The sequence below is a fragment of the Tamandua tetradactyla genome, chromosome 4 (genome assembly GCF_023851605.1).
Source record: "Tamandua tetradactyla isolate mTamTet1 chromosome 4, mTamTet1.pri, whole genome shotgun sequence".
Lineage (NCBI taxonomy): Eukaryota > Metazoa > Chordata > Mammalia > Pilosa > Myrmecophagidae > Tamandua > Tamandua tetradactyla.
In genome coordinates this window covers 191,578,639-191,596,187 of record NC_135330.1, presented here as the reverse complement: position 1 = coordinate 191,596,187, position 17,549 = coordinate 191,578,639, and the positions used below count along the sequence as shown (strand labels likewise).

Here is a 17,549-nt window from a genome sequence, read left to right as displayed (position 1 = left end):
ACAGCAGCTCTGTGAGAGTAGGTATTACCATCATTCAAATTTCAGATGAGGTAACTGAACCCAGAAAAAGCTCAGTGGACTAATTCAGTTCATATTAGCCCAAGTTCATCTTGTCAGTCAGTGCCAGAGAGAGGGTTCAAACTAGGCAGCTGGTTCCTGAGTCCATCCATCTCTTTAACATTGCATTATAGGGCCAAAGCACCTCCAATAAGAGAACTTTCATTTAACAGGAGAAAATGGCATCTCCTAAACATTACCGCGTTACTTTTTAGTGAAACTGGACTTTAAAAAACATATTTATACACATGTATATATGTACGTATGTATGCTTAGAGATCTGACTTTTTGTGTCCTCACTTTGTCAGTCTTGGTCTTTTCGTAACAAGTTATATGATTTATTATTATTATTTCTTTTTCTAATATGTTGAAAGTTTTTCTAGTTTTTAATTTGCCTTTCAAAACTATGCTTTCATTGCTGTGCCTAGGATGTTTAATTAGATAGATAGATGTAAATCAATATTTTGAACCATTTTGAACCTTTAAATAAGTACCTAGTATTCTTCCTTTCCTCTCTTCTCTCAACTAATGTGTATGCAAGGCCTATGAATCAGGTACTGTTCCAGATTCTAGGGATAGTAAGAGTAAACAATGTAGGCATGGTCCCTGCTATCATGGAATTCCCAATGTTACTATTCTGTATTTCAATATTTTGTATTTACAGCAAACATTCATAGAATAAGAAGCAATGCTATTACTAAGCCTAAACCTTATCAAACTCAAATGTTGTCTCTTGAGGGCAGGCAGAGAAGGCAGGCATCTGCTCTGACACTGAAAGTTCATGAGCAAAGATGATGTAATTTACAAAATATTTTCATATCATCTGTGCTGGTTTGAAATTGTTATGTACCCCAAAACAGCCATGTTTTTTAAAAAGGTCTGACCTCACATGAATGGATTAGGAGAGACCTTTTGACGAGATTATTTCCATGGAGATGTGACCCAACTCACTCAAAGTGGATCTTAATTAGTTTACTGAAGTCCTCAAAACAGCCAACACAGAGAGCTGACACAGACGTTTGGAGATGCAGACAGAAATACCTGGGTGCTAAGCAAAGACTCACAGAAACAGTCAAAACCTAGAGAGAAGCTAAGAGATGATATCCACAGTTTGCCCTGGAGGAGCTAAGTGAGAGTCCACAGATGCTTGGAGAGAAAGCCTCTGGAATCAGAAGCTGAAAGCAATGAACCAGGACAAGGACCTCAGATGCCATCACATGCCTTCCCAGTTGACAGAGGTAAGAGGGTAAGAGGTGTATTCTGGTATATTGCATTCCAGCAGCTTTAGGAAATTGAAACATCATTCTTCCCTACAGCTATGCATTTTTTTTTCATTCATAATAGCTAACATCAATATTTTTATTCAGAACTAAATAACAGCAGTCATTGGAAGCCTGCACACTTGTTCCTATTTTTCACTACTGAGTCTAATGTTAGCTTTTATTTTGAAATATTTAATCATTTCAAATATTTAATCATACTGAGAAGAAAGCCTCCATATCTAGCTAAAAAATATTTTTATTGACAAATCTTCACACACATACAGTCCATGTATGGCTCAAAATATCACCACATTGTTGTGTATTCATCACCATGATCATTTTTTAGCACATTTGCATCACTCCAGAAGAGGAAATAAAAAGAAAAAACTCAAACACACCATACCCCTTACCCTTCCCTCTGATTGACCACTAATATTCCCATCTACTCAATTTGTTTTACCCTTATCCCCCCATTATTTATTTATTTTTATCCATAATTTTTTACTCATCTATCCACATACTGGATAAAAGGAACATCAGACACAAGGTTTTCACAATCACATAGTCATACTGAAAACATTGTATCTTTATACAATCCTTTTCAAGAATCATGGCTACTGCAACACAGCTCAACAGTTTCAGGTACTTCTCTCCAGTCACACCAATCAACCATAAACTAAAAAGGGATATCTATATAATATGTAAGAATAACCTCCAGGATAACCTCTCAACTTTGTATGAAATCTTTCAGTCACTGAAACTTTGTCTCATTTTTCTCTTCCTCCTTTTGGTCAAGAAGCCTTTCTCAATTCCTTGATGCCAGGTCCCAGCTCATCCTGGAGGGAGTTCTATCCCACGTTGCCAGGGAGATTTTCATCCTTGGGTGTTATGTCCCATGTAAGGGGATGGGCAGTGGCAGTGAGTTTACCTGCCGAGTTGGCTTAGAGAAAGAGGGCACATCTGAGCAACAAACAAGGTTCTCAAGGGGGTGACTCTTAGATGTAATTTTAAGTAGGCTTAGCCTATCCAAGATTGAGGGTTCAGCCTACTGATTTGATTGTCCCCACTGCTTGCAAGAGTACCAAAAATTTTCCAAATGGGAAAGATGAATATCTCCTCTTTTCTCCCCAGTCCCCCAAGAAGACTTTGCAAATACTTCTTTATTCATGGCCCAAATTACTCTGGGATATATAGGGGCATCATACAAACGTGGACAAACTAACAAAATCTGGCCCTATTCAAGAATCCATGTACTTATGATATTCAGCTAAACTGACTATATAAATTAAATTGGCAATGTGCTACCCAAAATAAAAATTTTGCACCAAATAAATCTCTCTCCCTTTGGTCTCACACAGAAGTTGAAGTTTCAAAATCCATATCTAATTTTTATAGTTTTAGTCGAGATTAGAGGCTGAATTTTATAAAAAGTCTTAGTAGGTAAATAAATGAAATGTTGATGCTTTTATTCATATTATGTTCATTTCTATATTCTAGGAATAAACTAGGTTAAACTAATTAATTTATTATAAATGTTGCTTGGTTTTTTGTGTTTTTATTTTTTAACATGGGTAGGAACTGAGAATCAAACCTGGGTCTTCGACATGGCAGGCAAGAACTCTGCCACTGAGCCACCATGGCCTGCCCATCCTGCTTGCTTTTATTTAGAATTTTTACATTTACTCCATAAGTAAGACTACCCTATAATATTATGGTGTTTGTTGACTTGAGTTAGCTTTTATCTAGGCTTTACCAGACTTTATAATCAAAATAATATTTTATTCATACAATATACTAATCTCCACCTCAATTTTGGAAATTTATACTTTATTAAGGCATTGGTCTTTGAAAGTTTGAAAAAATATAGCCAATGAACCTATCCAAGTGGGAACTTTCTATTTGACTTCATCATCTACTTATAACTTTCTTATTTCTTTCTCTCAGTCTCATTATAATCCAATTACTGCATACATTTCAATATTAGGAATTTAATTATTCACGTCCCTTTGATTACAAAACTTAATAACATATATCTTCTGAAAACGTCTCCAGATTTTTTATGCTCGTATGTATTTGTTGTTTTCTTACTTCAAATTTCAATTAGCACTCTTATCTCTTTAGGTTAATCAATCTTTCTTTACATTTCTGCTTAACTGTATGATTTCAAAGAATTCTGATACTGGAATGTCTTGGAATTTGCAAAGAATATATACATCTATCTCAAGTTTCTTTTATACATTTGATGCATTTGCAATTGATGACATCTAATAGTTAAAATACAATTCTGCTTCTATTTCTAATCTAACATTATTGCATTGAGAGATTAATGTAGAATTTATGCCTTTTAAAGTATTTTTCATGGATATTTTTATTTCTAGTATACTCAACTTTTCTAATACACACAACTTTTTAGAGTAAATTATGTTCACTTGAAAAATAAATTGCCTTATATAACCCTAAATGTCAAGCAATTATATATATATATATATATACCATATCACCTCAATCTATAATTTTTTGCTTATTCTTTACTTTTAAAATTTTGGCATAATCTGAAAGAAAAATGTTGAGGTATATAATTATTTATTTCTATTTTATTATGTACAATTGCCAAACTGAACAAATCATAGGTTTCTAACTGTATCTTCATTATTTTAATCCTTTTGTTATAAAACGTACCTTATCTCATACTATAATAACAGTTTTTTTCTATATTCAAGCAGAGACAGTAAACAGAACAATAGTACTTAACTTTTTCTTTCCCTAAATATTTGAGGGACATGATGACTTCCCCTCAGAAAATGAGAAAGTATAGTGGCTAAGAATAAGAAAGTAAGTGGCTAAGAATAAGGCTGAAAAAACTAGGCATGCTACCAGCTATTAGCCATGCGACCTTAACATCTCTGTGATTCCACTTCCTCACCTATAAATATGGATAAAAACAATCATGATAACCTAGAGTGTTGCAAAGATTAAATATAACTGATATCCATAAAAGTCTTATGTGTGATAACACCTGATATAGAAGTACTTATTATGAAACAATAATTAAAATGACAGCTAACACTATAATCTATTAATAGTAACTGACTACTTTGGTGATTCATAACTGAAAACTTCCTGGGGAGCACGTATGCACGGTTTGACAATACTCTTAAAATGACTTTTCTATACCACCTTATGAAATGCCCCTAACAACTTTTGATTACTAACTTTTAACCTATTCATGCCCTTTGATTTTTACGTCTGCCTTTTACAGATTAAAAAACTGCTCATCATTAGCAATATTTTTGAAAAAATAAAGTAACAAACGTAGTTTTGTAAAAAGTGAAAACAATATAAAAAGTATCAAAAAGAAAGCTAAATTTACCTGACATCTCACCTCGCGATGCAAATATTGCAAACATATAAATCACTGCAAACACTTTATTGGACATAATTCCAGATTTCTTGAAATCTAAATTATTAGCATTTAATATAAATATCTTATTAAGTCTCCTATGAGTCTCTTTCTGTTCACCTAACAGTAAAAACTTTATATATATATATATATATATATATATATTAGCTTTAATTAAGCAGGATAATACCATTGTATTTATCATATTTTATTTAAATCAAACTCCTATCATGTCTATTTAGGTTATTTGTGGACCAGAGCAGTTCCACACTGTTAAATAATAGAGGTGATAGAAGATTAGAATGATAATGGCTGATAATCTGGGATATACTTTTCATGCTGGAAGTTTCTTTCTCTTAAGAATTACAATCAGAAATGAATAATTAATTTCATCAAGTGCTGACTTTTATAAAAGTTCTACTTTTACAATGATTGAGATAACCATAGTGTTAGTCTCTTACCACTGTTAATATAGTGAATTCTTTTAATAGATTTCCAAATGCTGAATCACCCTTACATTCTTTAAATGAGTTTCACTTACCTGGTTTCTCTTTGCAAATATTTTAAGATATTTCATAAATATTTACATGTGAGACTATGGTAGGATTGTGTATATTATCTTTACTAGTATTCGTGTGTTGTGCTTTCTTAGTACAAAGTATTAAGGAAGATTTCTTCAGTCCTATTCTAAAAGTTTATATAATATAGGATTATATCATGCTTGAGGGTTTGAAGGATTTCAATTGTGAAACCATTTGTACTTATTACAGTTTTAGAGGTAGCCCCTCGACAACAGTCTCCTATTTTTTCTATAGTTACTGGGCAGAGGATTGGGATCAATCACCAATTGTGCTACATCTGAATTTTGACTTATCGTAGGGCCTTATTGTGGTTGGATTTGAGATAAAATTTGAAGGCACAGAATCCATTTATTCATTCAATAAGTATTTATTACACATCCAGTATGTGTTATGATATTCTGGGTACTATATTGATGAAATAGCAGTAAACAAAACAGATAAAGTTCCAGTTTCCAAGGCTTTTATATTCCTAGGGCAATTTAATGATGAACTGGAAGTGAAATGCATTCACTGAGCACTATTTGCCAGGTACTGTCCTAATGCTTCAGATGAGTCTTTACCAAAAAAAAAAAAAGAAAAAAGAAAAAAGAAATAGCTAGGCCTATTTTATAGTGTAGGAAAGTAACACTTTCCCAAGAAGGCAACCTTTTCCAAGTTTACATAATTAAGTGGTGGATGCAAGATTCTTCAAACAAACCGCAGGTTCACTTTTCCTGTTCAGCTCAGGATGACAGAAAACAATTACTCAGATTACTAAGTAAATAAGAATTACTAAGATTTTTTTGCTGCCTACCATACGTAACTCTTATTTATCTTTCTTTAGTTTCTCCTTCTCATATTCTTCACCTTCTCCCTACCTTTCACCTATTCGTTTTTATTTTCCAATTTTCCCACTTCATTTGGATTTTCCCACCCAGACACTTGATTTTATCAGCTGGTGTTGATCAGAGGGAAAAAATAAGAGAGAATGTCAACCAAAAGCAGATAGGAATCAAATGATACATGCCAAAAACTCCACTTTTGCCAATACCTATTGCAGATTACAGTTGTGTGACAATAAAATAGTCTGCCCTATTAAGACAGAAAACTAGCCACTGTTGGAACTAGCTCAAGTAGTGACAAAATAGTTATCTGCAAGAGATACTGCCAAGAATACCATGAAAGAGACTGGAATGGTTACTTCTAAGATTTCTTCCAACTTGAAAGTTCTATTAGACTATGAAATTAAGCAATGTAAAAAAAAGTCTTTATGCCAAATGTTTTGAAGGTGTTTGTATAAGGAGATTTTCAGATTGCATTAAAAAAAAAATAGTGGTCCATCTTGCGCCTTCCACATTTTTATTAAGTAGGCATCTTAAACTGCACCGACCTGAATCACAAATATATCTGTGATTTGAAGACTGGAGAATCAAAGTTGAAACTCATCTTAGAAAATCAGACATCTACTTCAGAACAGAGAAATGGAAAACCACAAACTACATATTTACCCTAGATATTTACTGTATAACATGAATCTGAAGGCAAATTACACATAAATCAAATAATAAAAAATGGACATAGGTAATTATATCCAAGTGATACTTTATAAAGGGAAAGAAATACTCAGTTGTACTGGAGGAAGGACAATTTAATACGGTAACTGACTTTTTTCAATAGTTAAAAATTCAGTAACTATTGGCTGATTTAATATCTAGTATATTTAGAAAATTTTTAGTTTTATTAATCCAAAAAACATTTCTATGCATTGATTAGAACATTTCAAAAATCTACACAAAGTCTAGAACTTTTATGTTAAACTGACTTTGGGAATAATGCTAGCTCCCTGTGCTTAGTTCTGTAGGACATTCGTCTTCTTATTTGATAATTTTTCATTTGCTGGTATCCAGTAAAGAAATAAGGCTGTCAAACTAAAAAGACTTTATGAAAGGTTTATGTGGCAATGGGCAACAAGGACTTAAAATAGGCTTAAATAAAAATTTCAGCTGACATTTTATCTAATACAGTCTATCTTTAAAGATTAAATTACTTTTGCAAATCTTCAGAAATCTGGAAAGTAATATAATACTGTAAGGCCTGTCTCTATTACTAGAAAAGACAGACTGACATATTTTTATATGTTTTATCACGTTATAATTCACATTCAGACAATTCTGAACCCTCTTTGGAAAACTATTTCTTGATATTCTGACTAAAGGTAGAATTCTTCTCTTTTGTTAATGTGAAAGTCTAAAGGTGAAAAGAAACAAATGGCTCACATTAACATAATGTGAAACAAAGTGATAGTTTCATCAACTTAAAAGTCTTTTCAATAGCTGGAGAAAAGTGTCTAGCAATTTCTTGTCTCCAAGTATATGACTCAAAAATCCCTTTAAAGAAAATTCCAAATCCATACTTTTGGATGGTAGTAAATTTTATTTACAAAACTGGGACAGTTATATAAATTACATATGATGCATCACATCAATTATGTTAAAAATGGAGAAAAGATATATCTGACTAAAAACATAGAAAATCCTATCTCTAGTCAATTTCTGGGGTCTCTCAAAAACACTACCTTAAATAAATTCTTGAAAAATATCTTAATGAGATTATTTAGAATAGCTTTTTGACCAGTTAAGAAGTTTGACTAAAAATATTCTGACATTGTGCTGATACTGTGTCTGAAAAGATTCATTCAGAATCTAAGGAAAAGCAGAATAGAATATGCAAACCAAAAGAAGTAATATTTTCATTTTCGATTTGTAATTTGCCCATACAAATATGTATGATATATGCAGCTGTGCCATTTAGTAAAATTAATTGGGCCACCTACTTACTCATTATTTACAAATAACAGAACCTAGTCATCAATATTAACATTAAGTAAATGTAGCCTCCTCAAGAAACAAAAGGATTGTTTATAAACATTCAAATACTTTCAGGAGGTAAAAATGCTCAATTGATCATTTAAGTAAATATACTATAAGATTTAAGTAAATATACTATAAGATAAATATACTATAAGATAAGTAAATATATATATTCAACATATTAACTAAATTAATGAAAGCCTCAATTAAGTTTACCTTAATCAGTTGTTATTTCTATCATCAAACTTAAATTTTATGCATGCAATCTTCAGGTTTTACTAATACCCATTTAAACAAATGAGAAAAGTTATAGTTGAATTTAATCCCTGGAGTTCCCAATAAATAAAGCACTCTCAAGTAATTAGCAAGATTATCATTTGAAAATTATAAATGATTTTTTATTAGGCTGTATTTTAAAGAAACTTGAACAGGCTCCTAACACTTATTTCAAGGAAGCTAAAGTACAGATAAAGGGCACAAAGCAGTTGAACAGAGGTCTAGAAATGGAGGTTCCTTTTTTCCCAGCTGTTCAATTACTTTGTTACTCTGCTGCTTTTAGCATATGGATAACTTCAGGTTCCTTTCTGCTTCTAAAGACTTGGATGGTACCTCTTTTTAGAGAGAAAGAAAGCGTATGGCTTCTTTGTTGTTTTAATGTAACAACCATCCTTTACTAACATAAACTAAAAGAAAGACACTAAACTACATGGAATATTATGGTTTAATTTTATTAAGAGACTAAGTAAACATGTTCCTCAGTTTTCTGGTCCAAAATGAAAATATTTTTATTTTCTTTCCTGATTATACCAATAATGTACATTAATTATAAACTACTGAGACAATTCAGAAAAGCATTAAAGGAAGAAAATGAAAACTGCCTGAAATTATACCATCCATAAATAATCTCTACTTAGAAAAATACATACCCTAAAGACTTACTTCTGTTCAAAAGATTTTCATCAACATTATCATCAATGTCACTAAGTTTGCATAAAACATTAAAAGTACTCAATTTGGAGCTAGGTATTCTTAAGACTTAACTCCCTTTTCCCTTAACGTTTTCTTTCGTAGTTATACCAAATTCCTTAAAGGCATTTTAGGAAAAGCGCAGTGCAGTATGGCTTTCAAATCTTTTGACCACAAACCCACAGAGAGAAAATCATTTGATATTACATGGCAATAGATATATTTAAACGTGTAAAACAGACAAACCTTTGTACAAGAGTTACCTGCCTTTACAACAGGATATATTCTCCATACTTCCTCTATTTTATTCTATTCTATTGGAAAAAAATGCTGATGTGTTGTGTGAATTCCTGACCCCCCTATGGCTCACAATCTGTAATTTAAAAATCACTAATTTCAAGGAAAAATCCCTGAATTCTGTAATGCAGTTTTGCTACAGTTCTGCAAGTTACTTATTAGTGGTAGTGCTGAATAGACAATAAGAAAATAACGTCAAAATAAGCCTCATAACTATGAGCAAACATTAGTTTCTAAATAAAACTAATAAACCAGGTAATTTTTCGCTTTGCCAAACACTAAAATAAAAAATAACCAGATTTAAACTGCTAGGAATACAGATTGTACAACAGGACTGATTGTAAAAATTCAGAAATGGATAGCATAATACTACCTGATTACAGCACAATATTATACTTACACTAAATGAAGCTGAATGTGAGAATGATAGAGGGAGGAGGGCTGGGGCACATACGAAACCAGAAGGAAAGATAGACGATAAAGACTGAGATCATATAATTTATGAATGCCTAGAGCGTACAATGACAGTGATTAAATGTAAAAATTTAAAAAATGTTTTTGCATGAGGAAGGAAAAAGGAATGTCAATATTACAGGGTGTTGCAATTAGATTGTCATTTATATTTTAAAACTTCAACTTCTGTGTGAGGCTAAAGCAAAAAATATTTGGTCAAAATTTATAGTTTTGACTAGTGCATTTCCTAATGTAACTTATATGGACAGGACAGTTTAACCAACACCATAAGTACATGGAATCTTGAATAGGTCTTGAGATTTTGAAGGTTTGTATAGAAAAAAAAAACTAAATTGCTCTAATAATTCATCAAGCTAGCATCAATACATAATAGGATGCTTTGATAAAACGGGACCTAAGAAACTGAGTTTGAGTCAATGATTTACTAAGCATTTTGATCATATTTGATCATATTTAATGGTTGCTGGGAAACCAACTCATCCTACACCAGATGAAGCCCCACCAGATGACTCCCATTCAAAATCTCATTTACCCAATATAATTAAAATAAGCTGCAGACAGCAGCAGTATGAATTCCTTTTATAAGTCACGTTAAAGCTCTGAAAGGGCTCCAGCACCTTTTAAATATGTGTATGGAGTGGCCCATTCATTTATTTCACTTACGTAACTACTATCATATACATCCCCACTGGGATGTTTCGGAGAAAACTACCGTAGAGGTTTATTTTCCAGAAAATTTAATGGCATAAAAACGATTTCGAATGGGTTTAGGTCAGGCATAAATGAATAGCAGATAGTTGCAATACTCCAAACACTCCAAATTTCAGATATACAGACTTGTAAGTTAGCTTGAAGGGAAAAAAAAAACTACGTCAAAAAATTATATTTTACTATAGCATATCTCGCTTAGTATTCTACTCCATCTTGTACACCAGGACTATAATACAACCCCAAGTGCCTGCTAGTTCTAAGTTGACTATTATTATGATAAAACCATTGTGGAAATAATTAAAATGAAATTTTGGATATCAGATTTTTAAAAAGTGGAACAAATTAATAACCATATGAGCACTTGATATATACTTGACAAAAAAGGACAAATAGGCCAGTCATATAACTACTACTGTACTTTCTATTAATTTTTTCAGAAATGTCAAAAGCCCAAGTCTTTAAGACATATAATTTCAATGTAAACATTCCTATGGTCTGTCTGATATAGTTGCACAAATATTTGAACCAAAAAGCATAAAATACAGTAGATAATAAGTGCATCAGAAAATTAAAAAACAAAAGCACCCCAAAAACTGAACAAACATTAACTAAAAATTCAGACTGTGACAATATTGAGACAGTCAAAAGTAGTATCAAAAGTAAAACATGAGATTGCATGTTTAGAATAGCTGGTATGTTTACAGACAGGTTAAGCATTGCCACCTTATTCACAATTAAAGAATATTATATACAAGAAGGGACTTTAAGATATTTTTTGGATAAAGTGAGGAGAACAAACAAACTATGATGCAGATATTCCAGCCTTAAGATTTTTAAAAAAAAAAAAAGAAAGAAAGCATCAGAATAAACAGGTAAAGCGTATGCAAATAGGTTCACTTGGTGGAAAAAAAATATTGGGTAGTGGAAGAAAGTGATCAGAGATCAACAGCTCCGTATCATTAGTTGGAAGGCCTTTGAAAAGTACTAAGAGCTGAGTACTTTTTAGAAAGAAGGAGGCTGCTTTAATGATTTAAAATACAGTATGAACGGAAAAAGAAAAGTTTTTTTACACTGTTTTACTGAAATCATAGCCAAGTGAGAAAAAGCAAATATGCAGTAGGGTGTATATGTCCCTGTAGATGGAAAGAAGCAGCAGGTATTACCAGAAACAACCTATAGAGAAATAGTTAGAAACCATTTGTTTCTGTTACAAGCTAGCTAGTTCATTCATTCAACAAATATTGTGAGCAATATTGCATACACAGTTCTTTTGCTAGGCACTGGGAAGGATAGGCACCAAATATTAAGCAATAGTTTTTGCCCTCAGGATGTTACAATGGAACTGAGAGCCTAATACCAGCAATAATAAGTGCCCCATGGGTAGTTCAAAGCAACTGCTACAGGATTTTAGATATAAACGTTGTTGTTTCCCTAGGGTATTCAGGGAGGGCTTTACAGATGAGCATGAACAGAGCTTTAAAGGATGAACAGAATTTAAAAAGATGGAGATAAAGGGAGGAGGGGATTTAAACAGGCAAGGCAGAAAAACATACTCTGCGTTGACTGGAAATTAAGCTTAAGGAGTGAGCTAGGAAATAAAAGGAGGCTGGAGTCAGACTGTTGTACAGATCATTTCAACTGGATTCACAGATACTAGGATACATATATATTTGATATTGTGTTTCAAATTTTTACTTTCACCAAATATTTCTTAGGAAAAGAAAAATCAGCTGATTGAAATTTCACAAGTTGCACAAGAAAATCATTCCTAAATTTAGAAAGTTTTATTAAAAATAATCAGTTGTACTGAAAGAGACCACACTGACAGTCACAGAGAGCAAACCGGTCTGGATGTTCTCAAAACGGTCACAGCACAGACACTGGTAGTGTAAACTTCTCCTCCCTTTGCTAGTGTGTTTCAATTCTATTCTGGAGGACTAACTTTAAGAAAAGAGGTCAGACACCATTGGCAAATCAAAGCCAAGGTTTATTTTGACTGGGCTAAGAAAAACCACCAAACACAATTCAAGCAGGCTAACAGACTTCAAATCTTTCCTTATTATGAATTACTTGAACATATCTTTTAAAGTTTTCATTAATATTGCCCAGTTAGTTCTTCTTTATAGTACTGGGCAGAAATTCTTAATACTCTTTAACCCAATTCTTACATTTTACATAAGTAGGTAATTGAAAAAATAAAAAGAATGAAAACCTGCCCCTCCATTACTTCAACTTGTGCCTCTGTTTACTCATTTTCATAGGATAGTAATGCTAGAACCAGGACTATAGACTGTTAGTCAACTGTTTTCATTTCCTAAGGAGAGAAAGGGAATAAAAGAACAAAGGGGAAGGGAGCAGTCAGGGGAAAAAACAAACCTAACGCATAATACACATATCTGGGTTTCTATTCATCACTACTTACAGCAAACAGTTAACATGGATAAGCAAACTAGCATATGTAAACAAAACATTACTTAAATGCTCTAAACCTAAAAAATTTGGTTACAGTCCATAAGTTACCTCATACAAATAAATACTGCATGTGTTTCCTCTCTGGAAAATACCCAAACATACGCATATTTTACCCCCCTTAGCCCAATAAAAGGCTTCTAGAATTATTAAATCTCTATTTCCCACAGATGATAGACCTCAGCTACTATCTGCAAACCATGTGATGATTAACAGTGACAAAACAAATTTTTATATATTAAAGACTATTGATTGCAAAAGCTCAACTAACACATATTAAACAAAAAAACTTCATAGCCATACCACCTGAAACTTATATTTCCTTTAACAATGAAGCCAAATTTTTAAAACAAAATTTTCAAAAGCATTCTGAGGTGTTATTACTAAGTGTTTTTAGAGGGTCCTTGCCAATTATCTACCTTAGAGGTAAGACTGCCATGAATGAACTTTTTTGGCAAATCAATAACTCAATCAAGTGGTCCAATTCTTAACATTAGAAACCTATGTAGATCTGTTATGTAGGAATTGCTACATTGTATCTAAATTTGACAGAAAAGGAGCAAAGAATATAAACAACTAGTAATTACACCTGTTCTTATACGGTAAACATTTCATCTGCAAAAAATAAATATTTGGGAAGGCATTTTTAAAAAGTCATATTATATATTTACATCACTTCTGAACAATGTCCTTAAGAGTGAATATTTTATTACTATATATATCAATATCTTATGAAGCTATAGTTGAAAAACTATACAAAAAAACTCCAAAATTTAAATTTCAGTGGCAGGAGGACGGGCACATTTAAATAATTATGATAATGAATTTTTCGTTCAGGAACTGAGGAGTTATAAATGACCTCTCTGTAAGCCTAATTTGAGAGGGAGGCACCTAAATCAGTAAGGTCAAATTAGGGGCAGATGCTATGATGCAACAATGGTTCAGCAGGTTCTGTGTGCCTGAGACACACAGACAGCATTTAGCTGATTAGAATGGGCACTGAGAAGTCATGCACAGAAAATACAGGAGATCTCATTTCAAACAGGGAAACCAAAAGAAACAGTGGCAGACAATTGTACATTACAATTTGGAAAACACTTTGGATATACAGACTATCAACAGAGAGAAGAGTATCAGAAGTGAAGAGTAGGGGTGCTTTGCCTCATTGAAAAGGAATGTTTTATCACAGAAATTGTTCAGAATTGACAACATATAGTGAGTATAAGAAGCAATCATTTTTAGTCTCTTTCATTACTTTTGAAAAACCATCTACTGATAGTGTTGTTGCCTAAACCTGGGGTGAATGCGCCCTCCTATTCCACGTCACTAACAGACAGACATCTGCAATGATCTATTCTATACTATCTTTATTTCAGAGAAAATTTAAGCTACATGAGTAGAATGAGCCTTAATAAAAAAAGAGAAAAAAGGAATCAGATTTGATAATTACGTACACCTGTATAGCTAATTAGATTATGAGATTAAGTATAGTACACAATATTAACATAAAAACCTAAATACCAGTTTAAAAAAATCAGTTTTTATTTACCCAATAAACGTATATATTTAAAAATATAATTTACAAAAAAATGAAAATCTAAAACAATGTAGGCAAAACTGACTCTATGGAAAAAAATACCAATTAGTCACAGAATTTTATTCTTGTATAGATCATAAGAATGGTCAGTAGCTCAAAAGCAGTAATTTTTTCCTAACTTAGCTCCACCCTTACAGGCTTATCTGTCTTATACCTGTTCTATAAATCTACTGTTTATACAGTAAAATGTTATAATTCTATTAAAAATTAAGTTTGCAGATAGGAAAAAACACAATGTGACTATACAGTAAGAAAGGGCAATTCAAGGGTTAAGTAATTAAAATCTATGAAGATTTAATTAACAAAAATATTTCAGATGGGGAAAAAAAGACAAAGTATTTTGCCACATAAACTAAAAATCAGCCAATTTCTGAAGCTTCTAAATACATGAAGATGTATTACACTTGGACACAGCAAGCCCTCTCAATAATGTATATCAATTACATTAACAAAGGCTTATTGACCAAAAGATTGCTAACCAACATAACACGGTTAAAAAAATGAGAAGATTAAATGAATATTTTTTCTTTCCTAACATGTAACTTATGCAGTAGGCTCCAAAAATTTTATTTTCAAGTTATTCAAAAATATATCAATTTCCATAGTTTGACATCAAATCGATGTAAAATAAACCAATGCTTTATCTACAGACTAAAGAAAACAAAAGTTTTAAGAAAACAAATGTACCCTCTCTTACATCTGCAAATATTACCAACTAGTAGATGTCAAAGAAGTAGGATGCATTATACAAAAAGCACAATGCTAGGTTATGTTTTGAGAAGGCAGCACTCACTCTATAACATTTATAGGCCTTACAGTCTTAGCATATCAAAAGCACTGGTATCTACAGACAACTAGAAAAGCATCCAACTGTCAATGCCACTTTCTAGTTTAAACTCAAATACAGATCAACTTACCAAATCCCTGTGCAACACCCAGTTAGCATGTAGGTAGTGAATCCCATCCAGGATCTGATATAATAGTGACTTCACCATTCCCCGAGGTAACTGAACCGGCTTTTTGTTTGCTTTAGAAGCTCTGTGAAACTTGATTATATGCTGAAAGACAGGAAAATATCAACAGAAGCTTAAAAAAGATGGAAAGATAATTTGATGCATAATATTTTCCTTACAGAAAAAGAAACTCAGGGATACCAAAAGATATTGAAATTATCATTCCACATTCTGTTTAATTGCATAAGTAACTTCAAAATTTCCTATAACTGGGGCTAAAATTCAATTTCCTAAGCATATAAATCTTGGAAACAAACTATTACAACAGACAAATAGGAAATAGTGATTTTATTTTAAAAGCATAATTAAAATGAAATCATTTTCAGAGCATACGTTATTCCTGTTCATCTGGTAGAAATTTCCAACAGAAGCTTTTTTATTCTGTAGGGATTAAATAAAAAAAAAAAAGAAAAAATAAACAGAACATTTTTTAAGAGATGCTGTCGGCTGGCTGGTATACCACAGGTATGGTGCCTATAGATGACACATGGGTTATAAGAAAACAAGTGGGAAGAAATTTCAATAAAATACACACAAGCATAAAGAAACAATATTGGAATAACATTGGAAATATTTAGAAATAGGAAAGATCGAGATAAGAAGAAAAAAACCCCAGTCTTGTACTACCCACTGTCAGAGCTTTCTAGATATAATGTTAATTTACCAGACATTCAGTAAAACAAAATATTACTTTATGAATGCAAAAATCACTTTATTAATATATGCACCTCAAGTGGAACAAAATCTAAAGTATCAAACACTTCTGATGGGTTTCTTCATTTTAGTTCAAGCACTGTTAAATTTCAGAAAAATCTATATGTCAGCTAAAGTCCACCTCTGCCTTGTGCACCGTTATAGTTATATCTGATACATATAGTTATATCTGACACATAAATATTGTACATAGCAGATTCCTGACCAGTACTTGTAAAGTAAATATTAAGTACTCTTGAAATGCAAAGTAGAAAAGAGTTTCATTTTCTATTGCTCATGACATAGAAAGAGCAAGGGACATGAGTAAAGAATAACAAATAACTGATGACAAAAATATATATATATTATAATATCTGGTAGGAAGGTAAAGTGTATCAGTCAGTCCATATGTAGTATGTTTAGCTAGTATCTTAATAGCAGTATTACACTGTTGTTTTTTTTCTTCAATGTTATTTAATAGCAGGCAAACAAAATAGCGCTACAACCCTCAATGATTTTAAAATACTTTGTCACCTCTCCTAAGATATAATGTAACGATTAAATCTGTTCTCCTTGGGAAGAAGATCCATTGGCTCTTGAGGCTTAATAAAAATAGAGAACACATTAAAAAAAAATTAAAGACCTGCCAGTGTTAAATGAAAGGAAAAACATGTGGGGGAGATAAGCTGATCAACTGATTCTATGTACATTTCTTCAGATAACACCAATATTTTTAACTACAGAAAATCAGGGTGGGAGAAATTTCCTACTTTGATTTTCTTTATATTCCAGACTATATAGCAAATAAATGGTATATATACCATGATATTTCATCAATACAAGTAATTTAAAAAAATGACTTTTCACTTAACTGTTTAGCTGCCCACTGCAACCTCACTCTTGCCAATTTACTTCAATACCAATTAAAATAAGAAAATAAAGTGGATAAAGGGTAACTTTCAGTAAACTGAATTATCGCTTGATTTTTATTAAAATTACTTTTTTGGCTTAAATGAGTATTAATAAAATATACACTATCTATTCACATCTGGCAACATTACATGCACCCACAATTTGCTAAAGTATAAGCATGTGCTACCTAGGCATAAAATTAAATATTACACAGATGCTGGCCAGAAATCACACTGAATCTAATACTATCTCTTAGGCTCTGTTGCAT

General features: G+C 32.1%; 1 protein-coding gene across 6 annotated transcripts in view; it reads right to left on the bottom strand.

Moving 5' to 3' along the window:
- CDK8 (cyclin dependent kinase 8) overlaps window positions 1–17,549 on the bottom strand; it is a 155,845-nt gene that overhangs the window by 38,922 nt on the left and 99,374 nt on the right. For 5 of the 6 annotated variants that reach the window (XM_077158890.1, XM_077158891.1, XM_077158892.1 and 2 more), the window contains one exon: window positions 15,581–15,721. In XM_077158890.1, coding sequence (XP_077015005.1) covers window positions 15,581–15,721 — 141 coding nt within the window. Of the gene's footprint in view, window positions 1–15,580; window positions 15,722–17,549 lie in introns of those variants that run through there. The other variant, XM_077158895.1, reaches the window with a different exon arrangement.